We start from the raw sequence: 23,079 nt of genomic DNA, 5'->3' as shown, positions 1-23,079 counted from the left end.
TCTGTATCTAGCAATTTTCTAATAGAGGGGCTGGCAGACTTTTTCAGTAAAGAGCCCATTGTAATATTTTAGGTTTTACAGGCAAAGAGGCAAAATCGAAGGTGTATTATATAGGTACTTACGTAAGTAAGAGAAAAGACTCTTATCTCCAACCTTTTTGCCTGGTGTGAGGTCATCACATTCTGTGGGCATGTTTTGTGCTCTGTTGCCATCAGCTGGAGACATTTTGGGGACAAAGAAGGAAGGGGCCTGGCAGGGTGACTACCGTGGTCAGCTTTATTCTTTGTCACAGTGACATTCAGGTTTCTCTGCATTCTTCTTTCCTCCCGGACAACTCAGCTATCCCAACAAATTTCAAAGGATTTCCAGTGTACAGACCACACCCTATGACTTCTAGCACTCCCTTCCACTGCCCCTCCCGAAATCTCCAAATTTAAATCTCCAAATTTAAAAATTCCATGAGTTGGAAATTAAAGAATTCTAAAATAGCTTAGGGGCCAAAGAAGAAATCAAAACAGAAATTAGAATTGGACTAAGTTAACTACTTCCGAGATAGAAGAGCAAATGATAGAATGGAAAGGTACTATAATTCAGTTCAGTAAAAGGCAAAAAAGAAGGGCGCCTGGGTAGCTCAGTTGGTTGAGCATCTGGCTTTGGATTGTAGCTCAGGTGATGATCTTGGGGGTCCTGGGATCGAGCCCAGCTTCAGGCTCCGAGCTTAGCACAAAGTCCACTTGGAGATTCTCTCTCTCTGCCCCTCCCTCCGTTCATGTGCATACGCATGCACTGTCTCTCTTTCTCTTTCTGTCTCAAATAAATCTTTTTCAAAGGTAAGAAAGACACATAAAGAAAAACAGAGAGGTTGACATAATGGTAGAAATAAAATTTTAGAATATCATTGTAATAAAAGCAAGTAGAGCATATAGTCTAACTTAAAAGGTAAAGATTGTCAGACTTGCATGTATACATGTTTACATGAGAACTGTCTAAAGCTAAGAAAATATAAATTTGAAAATAAGATGTTGAAAAAGGAAAAAGATTATCACTTGAGAGATTGTTGATACGGGTATATTAATATTAGAAAAAATACACTGTAAGGCAAAGGCGTTACTGAAGAAAGCAATCATTAGATAGTAATGACAAGGTTTAATTTATCAGCAAAACACAGTGGTTTTTAAGTGCATGCGCTTAATAACAGGTTCAAAAATATAAAGCAAAACCTAACAACTACAAAAAGAAAAGGACAGACTCCTCATAATGGGAGGATTTTAATGCCTTTTGTCAGTTTTGATAGATGAAAGATAAAAACCTGCAAATAAGCTTGTTCTAATAGACCTGTAAAACAGTGTATAACAGCTACAGAATGCATAACTCTTTTCAACACACACATCTATAAAAAAATGTTTCAAGGCATAACGTAATTTGTGATATTGATTTAGAAATTGAAGTCTTAGCTTTTTGAATGCAGAGCTTCATATTTTGATGTATTAACACAAAATGTTTTTCTAATTAGCAAAAATGCTTCATATTTGCTAAATATAGAATTTTCTGTATATAAAATACTGTGAAATCTACCATCTGTTCATTTTTTAATTTGTTAATAAAGTAATGACAGCTGACTGAACACTGCATAACACTTTTAATGGGAGACAGAATGGAGTCTGTGCAGTGTATTAGGATGAGCAGGGATTGTAGGTTTGAAGTCTTGCTAAGCCACCTACCAGCTCTAGTATCTGGAGAAAGTTATTTAACACCTTTAAGGGTCATCTATAGAGTGAATGTAATAGTGTAAGGGTCATCTATAAAGTGAGTGTAATAATGTCTACCTCCTAATGTTTTGAGGAATAAATGAGATACTCTATCAAGTACTTGATACCAAGCAAATCATTACTGCTATTATTGTTTTTAATCACTTACCTAATGTTTATTGAGCATCTGCGAAGTATTTGCCTCAAATTAAGTGAGTATTTTTAATTCTTAAGACTTGTGATTAGGTATTACAGATTTAAAAACTCTTATCACAAATACTGCCACAAAGCAATTTTCCTTATCTTTTCTTGTTGCCATTGCTGACCTCTTCTCCTGTTATCTAGCAGATGAGACTAAGAAATTGGGGTGGGGGGTGAGGGATGGGGCAAGATATTGGGAAAAGAGAATGGGCTGCTCAAAGAATTCCAGGTCTTGAATCAAATTTCTTTCTTGGATATTAGCGTACGTAATATTTTTGTTGGGCTTATGAATGTGAAGTTATCTTGTATTTTGATTTGACCTGTTAAAATACGCTTTTAGTTTTGCCAGTATTAATCCTTTTGGTGTTTTCCTGACTACCCAATTGGTGATCAAGACTAAGCCCAGATCTGAAAGGTGTATTTATCTCTTATCTAACCAGTTACCCAACTCTGAAAAGGGCCCACATCCACCTTTTAACTGCTCAATTCTCAAAGAGAGTATAGATTTGATATTCTGAGGTGTCAAGATAGAGACTCCATAAAATTCTGAGCACAGAAGGAATGTGCTTTATTTGTAGTTTTTAAAAATTAGCAATTGTGTGAGTCATTAATGAAGCAGCAAAGCTGTCTCTAGTGGAATCCTTAAAGACTGATTGTTAGGTTAACCAGAACTCTAAGCATATGTACAGATTTATGTTTGCCAATTTCAAAGTTATATTCTTTGCAATTATTCTTGTGAATTCAGTTATGTATCTCTATCAAAGGAACTACATATAAAAATGTTTTAGAAATGAGGGTATCATGTAATCTCATCAAAATAGCTCATAAAAATGTTTTCTTATTGTTAGATTACCTCTCTAGTGACCCTTCAGCTATTAACCCTGGTTGGCCATGACGATCAGCTTGATGGACCAAAGTACAAATGCACAGTATCTCTAGATTTCATCAGAGCCATTGCTAGGTAAGCAGAGAATAATCATTAATGTAAAATGTCTTGAATTATGTAAATGATATACTAAATATAAAAATTAATGTTCTTCCTAATGTAGCATCATTAGTCAGTTAAGCAAGAGAAGATCATTTAAATGCCAAGAATGAATAAGTTTCACTGTAGTATGAACCCTCTCATCAATTTACAACTGACATAAAATTGGGAGAAGTAGCTAATATGTTAGATGGCAAAAATGAAGGTTCTGAAAGACCTTAAAAGACTGGGATAATGGTCCCATAGAAGCAAGGTAGGATTTAATGGACAGTTGACTACAAAAAACTCAAATGCCCTAAAACAAGGTGGGAGAGACCTGGCTTAAGTCCTAAGATTTTAATGCTCCTGGTGTCTCATTCAGGGGATATAATAGGTCTGCGCTGTGTTCCCACAGGCAGAACAAATCTGGTGTGCTGGTCTGTGCTTGGCATTTTAAAAGGGGCATTGACAGATGGGCACATGCCAAGAAGGGGCAAGAAGAGAATGGTAGAGTGAAGAATCATGTCACCTCCCTCACTGAGGGACAGGGTATGAGAGTTAAGTTCTAGGGAGGATACAGTAACCATCTCCAGTATTTCAGGGGCTTTCATGTACAAAGCGGATGAGTTTATTTCTGAGTAATTCTAGAACATTAGAAGTTCTAGGGAAAAGATTATGTCTGTCAAAATGAGAGCTGTCTAAAATATAATGAGTTTCCTCACAGAGAGGTCTACTTACTGTTATGAAAAATGTTCCAGCCATTTATATGAATAAATGACCTCATCTCATGGTTGCAGCTGGATAGCAGTCTGTTAGACCATGTAGTAGAAGAGGCAATGTGCGTGTAGAATGGTGAGTGGAACAAGACAGTCTGTAAGACAGTGCTTTCCCAACCCTTTTAAATAATGAAGACTCAATTTTAATATTCTTCAAATTAATATTGAAGATATTTACATGCATTTCAAAATTATAACTTCAAAAAATTTTAAAATTATAACTTCAAAAAATGAGGTTGATAGCTTCCTAACGTTCTAAAGTCCACAGGTTGGTGTCCTCTGCCCTCATGTCTCCTTTGCAGAGGAAAAAGCTCTGTGATACTATAATGGAGGTATTTGAGATATTTTGATGCCATGTAGACTCTAAAACTTGAAATGAGGGTTTTAAAATGTTGTCGTGTTGTCGTGGCAAAACAGGGCAAACTTTTACCCAGAAGAAGTTGAACAGAAACTTGGGGTGTATTCAGTGTGACCGTAAGGCAGTACCTTTCTTTTTCTAAACCATGATTTTAAAAACTCTGTATGCACCTGTCAAAGACATAACTTTTGAATGAAGCGTATTTATTTCAGGGATTTTGTCTGAATGTTGGGTTGTGCCCCAACATAAACGTGTTCAGGACAGGGGCTTATGAATGCCCAGTATGATGAATATACAGGGAACCAAACAGGAACTTGATTCATAGCATCAGTGATACTAAACACACCCAGAGAAGTGTGCTTCCATTTACCACCTAAGAAGGGAGCAGGACTTACAGACCTGGGATTCTGTCATAGAACCTGGGATCTCTGTAACTTGCTTTGTTACTTTATTCTCTCTTCCTTGCCTTCCTTGGGCAGTGTCCAAAGAATAACCACCTCCCTCCTCCCACATCTTCCCTCTTCCACTTCCTCATCCCCATGATATTTTGTGTTTTTTTTTCTGCTCATAAAACCTTCCGTTCTTTCTTTCTGTCCCTCCCGTATCCTGCTTCTAATAGTCTTCCTTGTTGCCTTAATGAAAACCTGATTCTTATGTGGGGATATTCCTTCCCCTGGAGTTACCTCTAATGGTAGCTACTTATTTTCTCATACACCAAGCTCTCATGGTTGGGTGCTCCTTAAGTGCCACCCTTCTTTCTTGTCGCCACTTCCAGATTGCCCGTGCCCCCAAGTTATTGTGAAATGTGGACTTCTTTGGGCCTTGTGCAGTCTGGCTCTGTTTCTATATTTTCTTTATACTTGTTTATCTTTTACCAGCCTCCCACCCATCCCACCTCATGTATTGAAGAATAGAGCACATGCTTCACAGCGTTCTTTTTAACCTAGATTCTTGACTCTTTTCCAGTTTACTCTGTTCAGCATTCACCTGTTTTACAGAACGAAATTGTAACCATCAGTTGAGAACTCCTGCAGTTACCTACATTGGTGTTCATCTTCTCTCTTTCCTTTTTCAGTAGGTGGGCAGTCTCTCTTCCACCTGTGATCTGAATTTTATCTCCTCTGTCTTCCCCAGAAGCTTTTTGAAATGTTCTCAGGCTGTTTGTCTTCTCAGTGGCATCTAACACTGATGATCACTCTCCTTAAAACGCTTTTCTTAAAGCCCATGATTCCAGTCTTCTGATTTTCCCCTTTATTCCTTAGCTATTTTTTCTAAGGTTCTTTGGCCAGTTTTTCCTTTCCACCCGACCTTTAAATGTAGCTGGTCCTTGACCTGGCTCTTTTCTCTGTTCCTATTGTACTTCTCCCCTAGGCAGTTTTAGCTAGACCCATGACTTAAACAACCATCTCCATATTAATAACTCCTCAGTTTTTAAAGGCCAGACCTTTAATTCTAATGTTCTTGACCTTTATTAGATGTTTTTCAGCTAAATCAATACATTTCCAAAACCGAACTCTGGAATTCTAACCTTGACTTCTGCCTGCCAACAAAAAAAGAATGATTCAGCTTTCCTCTCGTGTTGCCTATTTCAGTGGTTAACACTGCAGTCTGCCACATCGTACAGGCCTCAGACCTGGGAGTCATTCTTCACATTTCTCTCTCCCATACTTGCAGTGTCCAAGCATTAGTCCTGTTGACTACAAAGTCCCTCCTGTAGACCTCAAATTCATTCACTTTTTACTCTTACTTTGTACTGTTACCTCTGTAGACCAGGCCACCACCATCTCTTCTCTAGTAGCCTCCTGACCTATCTTCTGTCCGCTCTTACCCTTTATAACTTGTCCACACTACAGCCAGAATGAAATTATACAAATTTAATGGCACCCTCCTACTTAAAAGTCTGCAGTATATCTTTCTGAGTTAGTGTTTCTGTTTTTTGGGGTACATACAGAATAGTGGAATTACTGGATCATACGGTATTCCTATTTTTAATTTTTTGAGGCACCTCTATACTGTTTTCCACAGGGGCTGTACCAACTTATATTCCTACCAGCAGTACACAACGGTTTTCTTTTCTCCCCATCCTCACCAACACCTGTTATTTCTTGTATTTTTGATATTAGCCATTCTGACTGGTATGAGGAGATAATCTCATTGTGGTTTTGATGTGCATTTCTCTGATGATTCAGTGATGATGACTGAGCATCTTTTTTTTTGCAGAAGTGTCTCTTCATGTCCTCTGGTAATTTTTAAATTTCTTTTAATCCTCTTTTTTAATTGGTTTAGATTTTTTTTGTGTGTGTAATGTTGAGTGGTGTAGGTTCTTTATATATTTGGATATTAACTCCTTATGAAAAAAAGCCCCCACTAAACACCTCTGTGTTTATTGCAGCATTATTTTCAATAGCCAAGATATGGAAGGAACCCACATGTCTTTTGGTAGATGAATGGATAAAGATGTGGTACATATATGCATTGGACTATTACTCAGTCATATAAAAGGGATGAGATCTTGCTATTTGCAACATGGTGGGAGGATCTAGAAGATACCATGCTAAGGGAAGTAAGTCAGGCTGAGAAATCCTCTATGATTTCACTTATATGTAGAATCTAAAAAACAAACTCTTTAAATGCAGACAACAAATTCGTGGTTGCCAGGGGAGAAATAGGTGGGGAGATAGGTGAAATAGATGAAGGGGATTAAAAGGTACAAACTTCCAGTTACAAAATAAATAATTCATGGAGATAAAAAATACAGAATAAGAAATGTAGTCAATAAGATTGGGGTAATGTTGTTTGGTGACAGATGGTGACTATACATATTGTGTGAGCCCAGACTAATATATAGAATTGTGGAATCAATATGTTGATGTTTTGCTCCTGAAAATAATATAACATTATACGTCCATTATACGTCCCCCCCCCAAAAAAAAAGTCTTCAGTAATTTCCTATGACTCTTGGGATTAAAAAAAAACAAAAATCTTTAATGTAGCTTACAAGGCCCCAGTGATCTGGCCCCTGCAATATCATTATGTTGCCCAGCCACATCTGGTACACACACTGCTTCCCTAGGTATTTGCATTTTAACTTGCTGGCTGTTTTTATTTCTTCATATTCACCATTCTGCTTCCCAGCTTTGCAAATGCAGCACTTTCCATCACCTCCTCTCTTTTATCTAGCTAACCACCACATAACCTATACATTTCAATTTAAATGAAAAGAAGCATTCCTAAACACACCATGACCACCATCATCCCTCCCCACTCTAATCACAGTATACAGGTATACAAGTATACAGGTCTCATTGTTTTCCTCTGATACTTATCATAGTTTTAATTATTTACTTAATAATTAGAGTTCATCTTTCTGCAGCGTTTAAGTCTGTGAAGCTCAAAACAGAGACTGTATTTGTGCCAGTTACTGCCTTAACTAAACTTAAACAATGCTTTAAACCTGCTGAATATATAAATAGTTCATGTTTTCCTATAGTGATTAGCAGTAAAACTTCAGATGACTGGGAACCATTCATTGTGAGCTTGTCTTTTGGGGCAGCAACAAGAAGGGAGCTAAGGAGACAGAGTTTCATTCCAAATAAAGGTGTGGTGGAAATAAGAGATTGCAAGGATACTTAGCAAAGAAGAGGTAGGTATGTCTAGTTTCAGACTCCTGTGGTAGAGAATGAATGATTAGATCAGAGGACACAGCCTAAGTGTCCAAAACAAGGGAATGGATCAATAATTTATTGTAAATTCTAATTAAAAAAAACACTACACAGTTATTAAAAAATCATACTTTGGAAGGATAAAAACAAAAATACTGGTGATACAGGCTTAAGTGGGTTAAGCAGTTATATATGGAGTTACATACACAAGAAAAGTAGGAAAACCTAAGGGATGGGAGTGATGGTCAAAACTGGCAAACTGATGCCAAGAAATCAGAGTCCATATGATTTAATGATGAAACAGTCATTTGTAGGGGGCACCTGGGTGGCTCAGTCAGTTAAGCATCTGCCTTCGGCTCAGGTCATGATCTCAGGATTCTGGGATCAAGCCCAACATCGGGCTTTCTGCTCATCAGGGAGCCTGCTTCCTCCTCTCTCTCTCTCTCTGCCTGCCTCTCTGCCTACTTGTGATCTCTGTCAAATAAATAAATAAAATCTTAAAACAAAAAAACAATCATTTGTAACTTTATCAGGAATACTTACAGGAATATAGTGGTTTAGAAGTCAGATTATAGCATATTTAAATAGTATTTATAAGAAAATTGATGCAGCAGATAGAATGTTTCTAATTCATTTGTTCACTTAATATTTGTTGTGTTGCCCATTATGATCACTGTGCTAGGCTTTGGGAATATAGCAACAAGTAAAACAGATTTATATCTTATCCTCATGAGCCCGTATTCTAGGATTCTTTTTGCTGTGAAAAGGAAGAGAGGATTGTTACCTACTAAAGCGGTCGTGGAGCTATGGGAGGGTTATTATTATTTAAAAATTTGAACATATTTAAATGCTGATGGGAAAAGGGTGATAGAGGAGAATTAATGATACAGAGGACAGAGAGATTAAAGTCTGAAATGGTATATCAACATGGGATTTTAGAAACGTGAGTTGAAAGAAATAGCCCCAGATGAAAGAGGGGGCTCTTTTTGCATTATAACATGAGGAAAAAGTGGATTCAGATGGAGCTGAGTTTGGAAGTTTGGTGGCAATAAGTCAAGGAAATTCTGATGTCTTCTACTTTGCCTCTAAATGGCAAGACAAAGGGGCACCTGGGTGGCTCAGTCAGCTAAGCATTTGCCTTCGGCTCAGGTCATGATCCCCAGGTTCTGAGCTTAAGCCCCACATTAGGGTTCTTGTTTGGTGGGAAGCCTGCTTCTCTCTTTCCTTCTGCCTGCCACTCCCCCTTCTTGTGATCTCTCTCTTTCTGTGTCAAATAAATAAATAACATATTTTTAAAAAATAAACAGGGAGACAAAACTGAGAATAAGGACAGAAGCAATAGCAGTTAGAGAGGAATATGGGTATTTGAAATAACTGCTGTGGGGAATAGAAGAAGGTGCCATGAGGAGAAGGAACTTGCTGGGAGTACTGAGGGCCCATTTAAAATTCCTGACCTTGAATTTACAGTGACACCAATCTGTGGAACTTAAGATCTTCTATAATAGCATTCCATGTGCTAAGTACTGGGATAGCAAAGGGATATTGTTGAAATCACTTAGGACTGAGGTTTTACCAGGTAAATTTGGTGGATGCTAGCAAGTGAGTGCTTGAAGTGATGGACCATGGAGTCTAAGTTAGGAAGGGAAGGAAGAAAATAAAGCCAGCAGAGGGCCAGTAGTTCAGTGCCTAGCACATAATACTCAGTAAGTATTTGTAGGTCACAAGTAAGTGAGGGAGCTTGTGAACTGGTTTTGTCAAGGTGTTCCAGGTAGCTTAGAGAAAGAGCTTGGGGATCAGAGGATAGCATGCCTGAATTTATGTTATTAGAGGTAGATTATTTCTGAGTATGATCATGAGATAAAGAAGGCATTGGAGTTAAGAAAGACGCATATGCAATGAGGTCACTATTGCAGAGCTTAGGATGGAGAGGAAGACCAAACTGGGTTGTGGCATGAGTCAGTGACTAAGACATAGTGGCAGGGGGACACAAGGTGGTGAGTGGAATGAACCAAGTGTCAGAGGAGCAGAGCTTTTTGTACCAGGACACCAACCCTACCCAAAGGACTGCCTGGAATTTAATCATTAGGAAGAGCTGGAGAGGAGACAAGGTCCTTCAGGGGTAGCCAGTAAGCCCAGAAGAGAAAAAAAACATTCATGGAAGAGGTAAAGGACGTAGAGAAATTTACTGACCAAGGAACAGGGGAAAGGTTTGGACAGAGAAGCAGTGGGAGGCTTTAAAAGAAGCACAAAATATGGAGGTAGAATATGGAAGAAGAAAAATGATGAGAAACTTATTAAATAATTGTCCTTGGGTTGTTGTTAATGTGAATGATAGTTTAAAGTTTCTTTCTTACACAGTCATTGCCAACATAAGAAGATTGCTTCAAGTTGTCTGGTTGCAAGTTGTCAGTGGAACCAAACTAAAAAATAACTCAAACTGCCCACAAAAGTAAAAGGAAATAAAGTAGTATCCTGTGAGAAAAGAAGTATTTCAGTGTAGTGAAAGAATTGATCAAGTGTAATCAAAGGATAAAAGCAAAATTAAATCTTAAATCTTTAGGCATTTCATTTAACTAACTTGTATTTAAAGTATTCTGAATTCTGATTTAAGAATTAATTACTCCTAGGCAAATTGTCACTGATATTATTTGTGTTTATCCTATTTTTTCTATATGCTTAGTTTAGAAAATGATTCATTTTAGTTCTAAGAATCTCCTATATTATATAAAACTATCCAAAACCTTAACATCATATTTATATAAATTTAATATGCATCTGAAGCCATGAAAAGCCAGAGGAAAGTACTTATGAAGCACATAATTCTCTTTGTAGAAATTTAAAGTGTTGTTTACAGTAAATTGTCTATCTCTGCGTCCTATAAAGCACAAAGTTATCTTTGGAATGTGTGACATAATTTTTGATGTTTTCCTTGTGGTTATTCTTTCAGATTCTTCCTTGTTTTAGAATAATATATGTGGGGACCAGTTGGCAAGTCACCTGTTTACATTGGGGGATGGAGGGATGATAAAGACATTCATACATCTTGGGCAGTAAATGTTTCTTAAAAGAATGATCTTATATATCCAATTCCTGAATAATTGACTGTCTTGAAAAAAATCCAAAAATCTTAATGGTATCATTTAGTTTGCTTGAGTACTTTCTAGTGGCAAAGCAGAGAAAGGGAACATAGTGAAACTTTTATAGATTCTTTAAGTGTCTAATAAAAGACACTTAAAGAGCATAGTGTTTTTCCATCGGTCCATTTGTTCTACCAAAGAAAACTTTATCGCAGAAACTACTAAAGTTACCCAACTAGACTGAGTAGAATAGAGGAGCCCCACCACTAACAAATCACAGTATTTCATTTGTTCATGTTTTCTTCTGGTCCTAGTTCGTGATACCAACGCTTTTCTCTGCTGTCGCTACTGAGTTGTAATTCTTTTTTTTTTTTTTTTTAAGATTTTATTTATTTATTTGACAGAAATCACAAGTAGATGGAGAGGCAGGCAGAGAGAGAGAGGGAAGCAGGCTCCCTGCTGAGCAGAGAGCCCGATGCGGGACTCGATCCCAGGACCCTGAGATCATGACCTGAGCCGAAGGCAGTGGCTTAACCCACTGAGCCACCCAGGCGCCCCCTGAGTTGTAATTCTGTTCTTTTCCCTCCTTAGTATTGTAGGTGTGTCGTTGTATTGGTCATTTTGTATGACTGTCTCCCATTCTATCAAATAATAGCTTCTAATCTTGTAGTTTTGGAATGTAAATGTTTTCATCTTAGCTGCTTCTAAATTTTTTTCCCCACACAATGTCAAAAAAACCCCAAAGCCCAAAACAATAAAATTTAACATGAAGTCCACATTATCTTGTTACTTTAGGTTTATAACCTTAAGACCCAGAGTTATGGTGGGTATATATCCCTGGAGAAACACACACATTCCCCTTCCCTCTCTGCCTGTGGTTAGAAACAGCTTCTTACATCCATTTCCTTCTAAGATCCTCTAAAAAAAGATCTTTTGGACCATTATGATTTATGTTTTTTGGTAATTTTGTCCAACTGGAAGTTTGTACTTCTTATGATTTTATTTAAAAAAAATGCCTTGTGGTGCCAGTATTTTGGGGAGGTCCTAGGATTGAACGAAAGCAGAACATTAAAATAGATGATGAGGTAATAACCACATATTTTATGTCTTTATGCTTGAGAATTTTCTTTTATTTTAATACTTGTTTTCAGTTATTCTATTACTCTTAATGACAACAAGATTGTCTCGGAAGTGTTTTATACCACTTGGAAAGGTTTATTATTCTTCAGAGGCAGTAAGGTATGAAACAATAAGGTATTCTTTGGTCCTACATTAGGCACCACAATAGCCGGAGCATCTCACTGGAGCTATTTTTAAATGTGTTTTCATTAGCAGTATCCATAGTTCCCTATTCCACATTTTAAACAATATTTGATATGTCAGTCATTTGCTTAGAAACTTTTTTAGAACGTGTATTACAAAATGATAGACAAAAACATTAATTGATGATGGTTTAATAAATAAGAGTGTGCAATTAGTGAATCTTTAAAAGACTGTTCTCCCATGGATGATTATTGTTGCAGAATTGAATACTTTAAGGCTTTAATTTTATACTTATCGCTAGATCATTATAACTAATTATTTTGACCATTTATTCAAATAATAAACCTCCAAGTCTGAATATTTATAGTGAAGAATGAGTTTGGAGAAAGAAGAATAATTATATGTCTCTGTCTCTCTGCTATTTTATTCTGCCTGCCATCAGAGTACAAAAATATACATCCACATCGTCTGTTTGTTGTATCGTATTCTTGGATCATACAGATTTAGTTACAATACACATACAGGTCACCCAGTGTTAGAAGACTGAAAAGAATGAAAGCTACGAACAAGGATGGATGAGCTATGCATTATGTAATGATAAAACAGGTGTTTGGGAAGATAAACAGTGTTCAGAAGCAGAGAAGATTTAAATACTTCTGCATCTCTAATTACTTTACTCTGGTTATTAGACAAAAAAACAAATAGCTTTCAAATGAAATCTAAACTTTCTGTAGTATAATTAAAATACAGAATGTTGAATAGTTCTAACTTTGTTTCCTTTTTTTCAGAAAGGCAAACTTTATGCATGGGAGAAAAAAAGGAAACTTTTTAAAGAAACTTTGTTCCAAGTGACATTTTATAAAATTAATTCCATTCCTATTATGGTGCTTTTGATAGCACTATAGAATTGGTTAGCATTGGTTGTAAATTATTTTGCATGTGCTTCCCAGAACCACACATACAAAGCTGAGCAGTCTAGGGGGTGAGGATGCTAACATATTATCTATTTTTGTTTATAGGACGGTGAACTTTGACATAATAAAATACTTGTATGATTTCTTGTGAAAACAAGCTTCAAAGCCATATGGACACTGTGACAATGACTAAGCCAAGCTGTGTTCATCCAACTACTTAGCTGGCCAGGGAGAGGAGTTCTTTGGCTCTATTGGATTTGTCCAGACAGGTGCTGGCCCAGCATGGAATCTGATGAAAATACTCTGATTGGTCTGGGTGGATGTGAGCAGAAGACTATTTACCAGGGACCCTGGAGTATTTGGAAGCAACGTGTTAATTATAAACAGCAGGGTTTGAGCACAATCTGTTCTACTCTTAATGATGTTATCTTAACACTGAAATTGCCTGAAACCCATTTACTTAGGACTACATTTTGCTCTGTGAACTATCCCCTGCGCTTTGAACGTGCCAGCAGCCCTTGTATATAAGCCCAGTCTTTTCACTTCCTCTCCACAGGAGCCTCTGCAGTTGCTTGCCAAAGCAGATTTTCCTAAGGCCACCGTTTTAAAAGATCATAGTTGCAAAATATAATAAATAGAAGTTGATTTTTTTTAAAAAATCCAAGCTTGTGTATGCTTATTCCTCACCCTGATTTTCTCACAACCACAAGGTAGTTTGATCAGATATAGGCCAGCTTTCCATCTCTAAGCCTGCTTCATATCTGTGGTATGCTCGTGTGCGATTTTTCTGGTCACTCTTGCAATTAACCACCCAGTCTAGCTTTTTAATCTGCCTGATAGTTTTCTTTTCCTTTTTTAATCATTGGCCTTTAAGAGTTCCACAATAAAATGTTTTCCTGTTATATCGGTTATGAACCTTGGGTCTGGTTTTCTTTTCATATTTTTGAAGAAGAGTTCCATTAACAGTTGAATACTAAAAATTGTTCTCAGCAGATTTAAAGTGCTTAATTACAGAGCCTAGTTTACATGTCAGGGGCATTTTATTCTTTCATTCCTTTTTTGAAAAAAAATTCTCCCAACATACACTGCCAGGTAGGAAGCCTTTTCGTGTAGTTATTGTCTGCCACATTCTGGATCAAGGAAGACAAGCAGTTGTGAGCTTGCATTTGTTTAGAGGTAATGAGTCGGGGAGCAGGAATGGACTTCCTGTTTGCCTCCCAAAGGATGGCATCCGCCCTCACCCTACAACTCTTGCCCCACAGAAGGCGGTGAAATTTTGTGTTCCAGAAGATGTTTGGAGAAACCAGAACCAGGGGAAAGCCATGTGTGTTGTGATTTCAGGCTTAGGTTTCCTGCCTGTAAAAATCCAGGTGTCCTTAAAGTGGAAAGCAGTGTGGGTAGCAGATTCAATGAGGAGCAATGCCACTTGGGGGAGTTTTCAGCCTCTCATAGTTGGCTATGAAGTGGCAGGTCTGCTGTGCAGCCTTCTTGGATAGGCTGGAACCAATCTGCATTTTGAGGGAAGAACTCTGGAATGTCAGAAGGAGAAGAGATCGCCAAATGGGGCACAGGAGTGAAGGACGGAAAGGAGACAAAGTACAGTGTACTTGTAATGGAAGTAATTCTCCATGCCTGCTGACCACCTGTCCCCTGCCCAGGACCTTGCCTGTCCTGTCCTGCCACACCAGGTGCCACCAGGCCCATGTGTGGCTTCCCTACAGGAGACCTTGTAACCAGATTTTCCCTGCTCCTTACTGGACCATAAGAACTTCTCTGTTTGTAATTCCCTTTCTAATGGCTTGCTAAATGACTCACTAACTAATTTGATTAATTTATTTAAATGAAGGCTAACAGAGCTTAATATGGGTATTAGCATTTTAACAAGGGTCATCTGCAAATGAATTCTGTAATGGGAAGAAAGGAATCTCCAATTACAAGAAGGAATCTAATGGTGAGAATTACGGCTGGCTGATGGGCCAGCTATTTCCATTAAGAGAGGCGATGCCTTGGGAATGGAAATTGGTGTAGCCACTATGGAAAGCCGTATGGAGTTTCCTCAAAAAATTAAAAATAGAGCCACCATATGATCCAGCAATTCTACTTCTGGCAATTTATCTGAAGAAAGTGAAAAACTAATTTGAAAAGGTAGATGTACCAGTGTGTTCACTGCATTATTTCCAGTAGCCAGGATATGGAAGCAACCCAAGTGTCCATCGATGGATGAACGGATAAAGATGTGGTACCTATATGTAGTGGAGTACTATTTAGTCATAAAAAAGGATGAAATCTTGCTATTTGCAGCTGTGTGTACAGGCCTTGAGGATGTTACATGAAGTGAAATTAGAGCAAGACAAATACTTTGATTTCAGTTATATGTGAAATAGAAATGACAAAAATGAAACCAAACTCCTAGATACAGAGAGCATCCTGATGGCTGCCACCAGGGAAGGTTATTCAGTGTGGTGGGTAGGGGGTAAAATGGGTAAAGAAAGTCAAGAGGTACAAACTTCCAGTTATAAAACAAATAAGTCATGGAAGTAATATTATGCAGCATGGTAACCACAGTCAATAATACTGTGTTGCATATTGAAAAGTTTCTATAAGAGACTGATCTTTAAAGTTCTCATCATAGGAAAAGAATGTAACTTTTTTCAACCCTAATTGTAAATATAGTTTATAAATATATGGTTTATAAACATCTTAAGGGTACCTGGGTGGCTTAGGTCATGATTTTAGCTCACGTCATGATCTCAGGGTCCTGGGATTTAGCCTTTCCTTGGCCTTCCCACTCAGTGGGGAGTCTGCTTGAAATTCTTTTCCTCCCCCTCTGCCACTCTTCCATCCTTCCCCCAGCTCGTGTGTTTGTTCTCTCTCACTCTCTCTCTCTCTCTCCCCAAATACATAAAATCTTTAAACATCTTAATTTCTAACACCAGACATGATAAAAATATATGAAATATGTTGAAATTAATCAGGAAATCTTTTTTTTTTGTTATGCAATTAACGTTCTGGTGCATCATTTGTAAAAAGAGAGGAGGCACTCAAATTATGCTCCCCAAGTATTCTACCTAGATCTAAAAAATGATTTAGGTGGTAGAAGAAGAAGGATTGCATGCTGTGGGGTTTTAGATTTTTTCATATATGGTTGACCATTTGAAAAATATTTTCTTTCAATTACTGTGACTTAGGTGTATACCTAGTTAGGTGGAGATCATATGCCCTCTTGTCTCTTACTTTCAAGTTAGTTTTAATTCTGCAGTCAGTCTTCATTGCTGAAGCAATTACTTTTCATTAATTCTGGAAGGGATTCTGATCCAACAAGCCTATGCTCATTAAGCCCTGAAGTCAGAAAGGGGTCAGGGTTCTAGCTAAGAGTTAGGAGTTGGGGCTCTGGAGTCAGACTATCTTGGATCAAATATCAACTATATGTCTACAAGCTGTGTGACCTTAGGCAAGTTGAATCTGTCTGTGCATCTCTTTTCAAACCTGTACAGTGGAGAGTAGAACTTACCTCCTGGAGTAGTTTAGAAGATTAAGTAAGTTGATATATGGGAAGCAGTATAATTCTCAGCCAGGGGGCAGTTTTTCCCACCAGGTGATATTTAGCAATTTCTGGATACATTTTGGTCCCAGCTATGGGATGTGTGGAGGGATGGGGTACTGCTAAACACCTTATGTGCCTGCCCCACAACAGAATTATCTTGTTCAAAATGTCAGTAGTGCTGAGGCTGAGAAACCTGATCCAAGGTTCTCAGGTTCTTACCTGGCATAGTAAGTGCTCAGTAAATGTTGGCTGTTACGAACATGAAATATTTGTGGCCTAGAAAGCAGGTAAGTGAGGGAATGTAGAAACGTTCCAACTAGAAAGGAAAGAGGTACTCTTACCCAACCACACCTAAGGAAGGTATCTCTTGTTTCAGATTTTGGAATTATGCAAATGGACACAGGACCTTGGATTTTTATTTTGAAATTGAAGGATTATCTACTGGGTTCTTTTTCATGCACGGCTTTCAGTATTTGTTTTTCAAGATTTTGTCCAATAGTGAAAAGCATGTGCTGAGAGTGACCAAATCAGAGAAAGGTGGGATGGTAGAGCAATGGGTGGTTTACCTCCAACGGATTTAGTTAACCCACGACTGTTTAATGTAATTAAGGTGTCTGGAGCATGGAAAATGGGCGTCAGAAGCAGCCTCTTTAGTCCCTTCAAGGTGTGCACCGCTGCTCATACTATGCAGAGAAAAGTAATGCACCAAGTCCAGGGATAGTGCATCCCTTGTCACACAAAGTCCTAAGTCTCTAAATAGTATCTGGAAGGCAGCAGCTGCCCCTGTGTGTGCAATTAGGGCTATAATAGTGTCCTCTAGTGCTACCTCAAGACTCACACTATTTGTGTGTCATAATTGTTTGCATTTTATGCCTTTAGCCATGAGCAAAGACTTGGAAGTAATTAGACCAGAGGTTGATATTATTCAGCTTCATCCCCTACATTTTGAAAGCTTCATCTGCTACAAAGTGGGACTGTCTATCATATGTAAATAGTTTAGATAATTTTGCATGTAATTTCAGTCTGCTGACACATTTTGCTTTCAAAAATGCTTAGTAGAGCTCAAAAAAATTCTTTCCTATCAAGATACCAACATTTCACTCAAATTTGCTATTAAGTGCCCTGAATACACAGTTAGTGTTCATTTTCCAGCAGTGGCACATTCATGAAGCACAGTATGAGAAGGAGAAATTTGGTAGAGCAGAGAAAATTATAATCAATTCATTCATTTAACTGCATGTTGATGCACAGTAATGATGGGAATTTTAGAAGGCATTCAACTGTTTGAGTAAATAGTGGTAGCTTTGGCATGAGGAAAGTCTGGATTTTAGAGATCTTTAGTGAAGATCTGCTGGGGTTTTGGATGAACCACAAACCTTTTCATTGGTCTTTGAAGGAGTTGAGAGTCTGATTTAATGGCATTTTCCATACAAATATTGAATATTCATCCAAAAAAATACTAAGTACTAGCTCTGTGTCCGGCTTTGTGTTGGTGGGGAAGGAGAGACAGCAGTGGTCACAGGAGTCAATATCTGTCCTGGACAACCAGTGCTCTGAGCATCGGTAGAGTTATTCCATGAGACAGGAAATCTTGGCGGAAGGACTAGATCTGTGGGATGAGGAGGATAATGAGTTCAATTTGAACATGTTGCCATTGAGATGCTTAATCAGGTGGAAGTGTAAAGTAGGTAGTTCCATCTACGTTTGAGATCTGAGTTACAGTCAAGTATAAATGTAAAGGTCATCAAAATAGAGGGGGCTTTTTAGTGAGTTAGAGGTCTTAGTTCTTAAAGTCTTGTCCTTGACATGGTGAGGAAGAAACCATTTGGAAGTGAGTTGAAGAAAATAAATAGAAAGTGCCTATAGCTATTGCCGTTCAGCCCACCACAGAACTGCAGGTTAAATTTATTTTTTTCAAGTAACAATACTTCACTGTTCATATACACCCCATTCTCTCCAGTATGTGAAGTGGCAGCGAAAGAGACATGCGCTAAGTCCCATTTAGTATCTGGTCCCAAAATGAAAAATCAGACCCACTTAGAGTCTGTCTTCTGTGGAGAACTTAGTTCCAAACATTTCATCACTTTGGGCTGACTCTCACAATAAGAGAGGTGTTGCTGTGGCTCAGGTGTGCCCTGGAATTTCTGAGACCGAAGTTTTCGCCATCCTTCATGGGACTCATCCAGCTAGAAATGAAGAAAGCCTCAGAGGAACTGAGATGTACCAACCCCATACACACCCAGGAGGAAGGAAGCTGAAATAGAAACCTCTGCTACTACATCAGTCTTTTTTTAATCGAACAACGTTGACTAACTGAAGACTTGTCATCGAGTGGGTGGAAAGACGTGAGAAAGAGCCACGTGTCTTGGATAAAACAGGCAGCTGCTATGAATGCCTTTGAGTGTAAAAATATTAAGCTGAAGTGACCTACAGAGAAAGGAATTAAGTAGATCTAAGAAACTACATTTTTTAATTGTGATATTATAACTAAAAGTTATATGGGAGAAATGAAACGTGTGCCAGTAAAAAAGAAAGTGTCTTAGACTACAAGAATAGGAAGGCCATGAGAGAAACCTCCAGCTGAGGTAGGAATGAAACTTTGGAACTGTTGAACGGAAGAGGATACTGTCCACAGCTCCCTGCAGCATGGGCTGGTTGCCTGAATTTCATTTATGATCTAGGTTAGACCGGAAAGAAATTAAGAAGGAGAGAATGTGAAAAGACCTCCACCCTCAAAGAGAAAAAGCTTTCAAACGTGTCTTTCATAATGCTGCTATATAGAGAGAATCTGTCTCTATTATAAAAGGAACACAAGTTTACTGCAAAAATTGGAGGCAGTCATGAAGAAGTAAAAATCAGCAGTTAGCAACATTCAGAGATTATCTCTGTAAGTCACCGTTGCGTATATTTACTTATGGTTGCTATATTCTCGTAATTTAAAGAAAACCCATAATCGTGTCTTTTATACTGGGAAAGAAAGGACAGGTCACGAGGAGACTAGTGGTGCTCACGGAGACCTGTAAAGTATGCTCAGTGGGACTTGAGATCAGAGCATCACCAAAACTGTTTAGAGTGACAACAGGTTTTTGTTTTTGTTTTTTTTTAAGATTTTATTTATTTATTTGTCAGAGAGAAAGAGAGAGAGAGAGTGAGCACAGGCAGACAGTGGCAGAGGGAGAAGCAGGCTCCCTGCTGAGCAAGGACTCTGATATGGGACTCGATCCCAGGACACTGGGATCATGACCTGAGCCGAAGGCAGCCGCTTAAGCAACTGAGCCACCCAGGCGTCCCAAGAGTGACAACAGTTTTTCAAAAAACAATTTATAGGGGCACCTGGGTGGCTCAGGAGGTTAAAGCCTCTGCCTTCAGCTCGGGTCATGATCTCAGGGTCCTGGGATCGAGCCCCGCATCGGGCTCTCTGCTCAGCCAGGAGCCTGCTCCCCCCTCCCCCTCTGCCTGCCTCTCTGACTCCTTGTGATCTCTCTCTCTCTCTGTCAAATAAATACATAAATCTTAAAAAAAATAATTTATATACAAGTAGTTGAAGTGTGAAACCACATCAATATCATGAAAAGTTAGTATCTCAAAAGATACAGCATCAAAAACCAATTCTCAAACATGTATGACCAATATGTCTCTTTTAACAGAATCGCTTCTTTAAAAATGCTTATCCTGTTACTAAAAGGGGAAAGAGAACAAAAGAAACACTAGAGTGGAGGAAGAGAGAGAAGAGAACTTGAAGGATGGAAGGAAGAGGGCAGTGAAGCAGACGCTCACTTGTACAAACGTGAACCACAAGAGACACGAAATGGGACGTTCCTGCTAATCTACCGCCGGAAAACAAACCACTCCAAACTTCACAGCCTCAAAATGACAATCATTCCTTTTCCTGCAGTTTGGGCAGGGCACGGCTCCTGGAGCAGTTTGAGAGGAGTCGAGGCGGCACGGAGGCGGGCTCCTGTTGTCTGGAGACAGACGCTGGCTGACAGCTCTCATCCCTCTGTATGTTTTCTCATTTCCTAGCGTCGTCACTTTGGCCGCCTTGTGATCAAGGCGTGCTTATATTTAAAGGGAAGGGAATTCGCCCCACCTCTCCTAATAGGAAGGGTAGCAAAGAATTTGCCAACATGCTTTAAATCACTACACAAAACATAACAGACTGAAAATAACATTATGGAACGCAGATGGAGTATACTTTATGTCCTCTCAAAATCTGAATCTATGCGGGAGGGACTGCTGGTTGCCCTCCCACTCCTGCCAGGTGTCTCCCCTGCCTTCCACAGCACGGGAGCCCTGGCTGCAAAGAGGCCAGTGTAGTTGGGGCACAGGGAGCAAAGGCACCTATGGTGGGAGGTGGGAGCAGAGTGGTAATGACCTCGTCCCGTGTGGCCTGGCAGGGCACTGAAGGACCCGGTTATTGTTCTGTCTGAGATGGGAGAGCCTTGAGCAGGGAGTCACATGATCTGGCTTAGGTTTCTGAAAAGGATCACTGAATGCTACACTGTTAATAGGCCATAGAAGCAGGATAGCAGGCTATTGAAATAATCCAAGTGAGAGATAATCATGGCTCAGGTAAGAGTGTTAACAGCAGAGGTGGTGAGAAGTTGTCAGATGCAGGATAGAATAGGAAAGAAATATATGCAAGACTTGCTAAGTAATTGGAGATCAGTTGTGAAAGAGTCAAGGATGACTCCAGGGTTTTTGACACGAATGTGTGGAAGTTTGGAGGGGAGAAAAGATGAGGGTTTCAAGTGTGGATGTGACCAGTTGGAAATTTCTATTAGGAATCTAAGAGGAGATGTCATGGAGGCAGTTAGGTAGATATGTCTGGAGTTCAGGATAAAAACCCAGGCTGGAAATGTGAACATGGGGGTTGTCAGTGTCCAAGTGAAAGCACATAGGGGAAATGTGTATATAAAGGAAATATGGTCACCTCTTCTGGGTTAGAAAATTTCTGGTTCACTGGATGAGGTAACCCCGACTTCTTGGCGGAGTTGCTGCTAAACTGAAAGGAACCTTTGGTCAGCCTTCCCTGTGTCTTCCTGTAGGATGCATGATACAGTTACAGCTTCCTTTGTTTAAATACTGAAATTTCACATGCTAACTTTTAACCTAAAATTTCAAATGGTCATTGCAATATTAATAAGAAAATGACAGGAAAGTCACAAGTGGGTCGTAGGTTTAAGTATAACAACATATACCGTGCCCAGCCTGGACAAAATGGCCTCTAAATAATGAGTTCATAGATTAAATATGCTAATTAAATCTCAAATGCCCATTGTTTTAAAGTTGTTCCTATTACTACACATTTACTTTCTCTCCATATCAGAAATAAGATCATATGAAGAATTTCTGCATTATATCTAAAGTTCCTTGTAAATGGATCTAAGTATGGAATATTTGGTTATTAGTACCTATTTTTTTTTCCTGGAAATATCCATCCATCTTTTGTTATATATATATTTTTTTATTCTAATCATGATAAATCCACCACTGACTCCCACTTGAAAGGGGACATGCTTGGAGTTGTGGCTCAAGATGTTGGGTTGGTTTACGGTGCCTGGGTGGCTCAGTTAAGTGTCTGCATTTGGCTCAGGTCATGATCCCAGGGTCCTGGCACTGAGCCCCGCATCAAGCTCCTTGCTCAGCAGGGAGCCTGCTTCTCCCTCTCCCTCTGTAGCTTCCCCCTGCTTATGCTCTCTCATGCTCTCTCTGTTTCTCTCTCTCAAATAAATAAATCTTAAAAAAAAAAAAAAAAAAAAAAAAGATGCTGGGTTGGTTTATCTTGGTTTTCCCTAATTGCAATTGTGACCAGTGGTGCTCATTAGCAAGACAGTTATAGGAGGCAGTTTACCCATCCATGAAACATGATGCTAGGGTCAGGCTCATATAATATTTGAAATTATAAATATGGTTCCATCATCTCACACAATAATTCAGAGCCACCTACCTGAGTAAGGAAGATGAAGATGAAAGTACCGGGGTTATTAGACATATACTGACCTTTGAGACAGAGATTGATTTTTCTTTTCCTCTTTTGCTTTTCACTGTTAAAACCGTGTGATTATAAGAATATCAACTGGACATTTGTATGGCCGGACCTGTAATAGACAATTCACAATCATCATCTCTAATGCTGATATGGTTTGGATGAAAAAGATGAATTCACTGAGGAGCTGACCCTAGAATGCCTCTTGGAGAAGAAAATACATTTTGAGCAGCTAGGAGCCCAGTACAGGAAAGAAGCAGCAGAAAGAGCAGAGGATGACACTCTGGGAAGAAGTTCATGGAAAGAAGTAAGGCAACAGAAACATGGCTAAACCCTTTTGCATTTAAAAAAAAATACATATTTTTGCTGTCAAGGATCAGGGCAAGATGATACACAAAAGGAGTCTTTAAGCTGGGCCACTGTACAGGTGATACAGCCAAAGAGAAATTTTAAGTTATTGCTTTACAATTCAAGCTGTGACCATTTTGTGCAACCCTTAAACTTCTGTAACAGTCTGTTGCATGCAACAGCCATGTTTTGGAGATCATCAAAAAGAAGCTGTTTCCTACTAATGGGTTGACAC

General features: G+C 38.8%; 1 protein-coding gene across 6 annotated transcripts in view; it reads left to right on the top strand.

Annotated features, from left to right (window-relative positions):
• The window catches only part of ORC5 (origin recognition complex subunit 5), a 99,509-nt gene extending 76,659 nt beyond the window's left edge, over positions 1 to 22,850 (top strand). The window contains exons 13-14 of one of the 6 annotated variants that reach the window (XM_032304644.1): positions 2,798 to 2,910; positions 22,579 to 22,850. In XM_032304644.1, the coding sequence (XP_032160535.1) occupies positions 2,798 to 2,910; positions 22,579 to 22,687 (222 nt within the window). In that variant the 3' untranslated portion in view covers positions 22,688 to 22,850. Of the gene's footprint in view, positions 1 to 2,797; positions 2,911 to 13,068; positions 13,614 to 22,578 lie in introns of those variants that run through there. The other 5 variants (XM_032304645.1, XM_032304649.1, XM_032304652.1 and 2 more) reach the window with 5 other exon arrangements.
• Positions 22,851 to 23,079: the final 229 nt, after the last annotated feature.

Source organism: Mustela erminea, chromosome 11 (assembly GCF_009829155.1).
Source record: "Mustela erminea isolate mMusErm1 chromosome 11, mMusErm1.Pri, whole genome shotgun sequence".
In the NCBI taxonomy this organism is placed as follows: Eukaryota; Metazoa; Chordata; class Mammalia; order Carnivora; family Mustelidae; genus Mustela; species Mustela erminea.
Note: the sequence above shows the minus strand (reverse complement) of the source record. Positions and strands in the feature narration are given on the sequence as shown.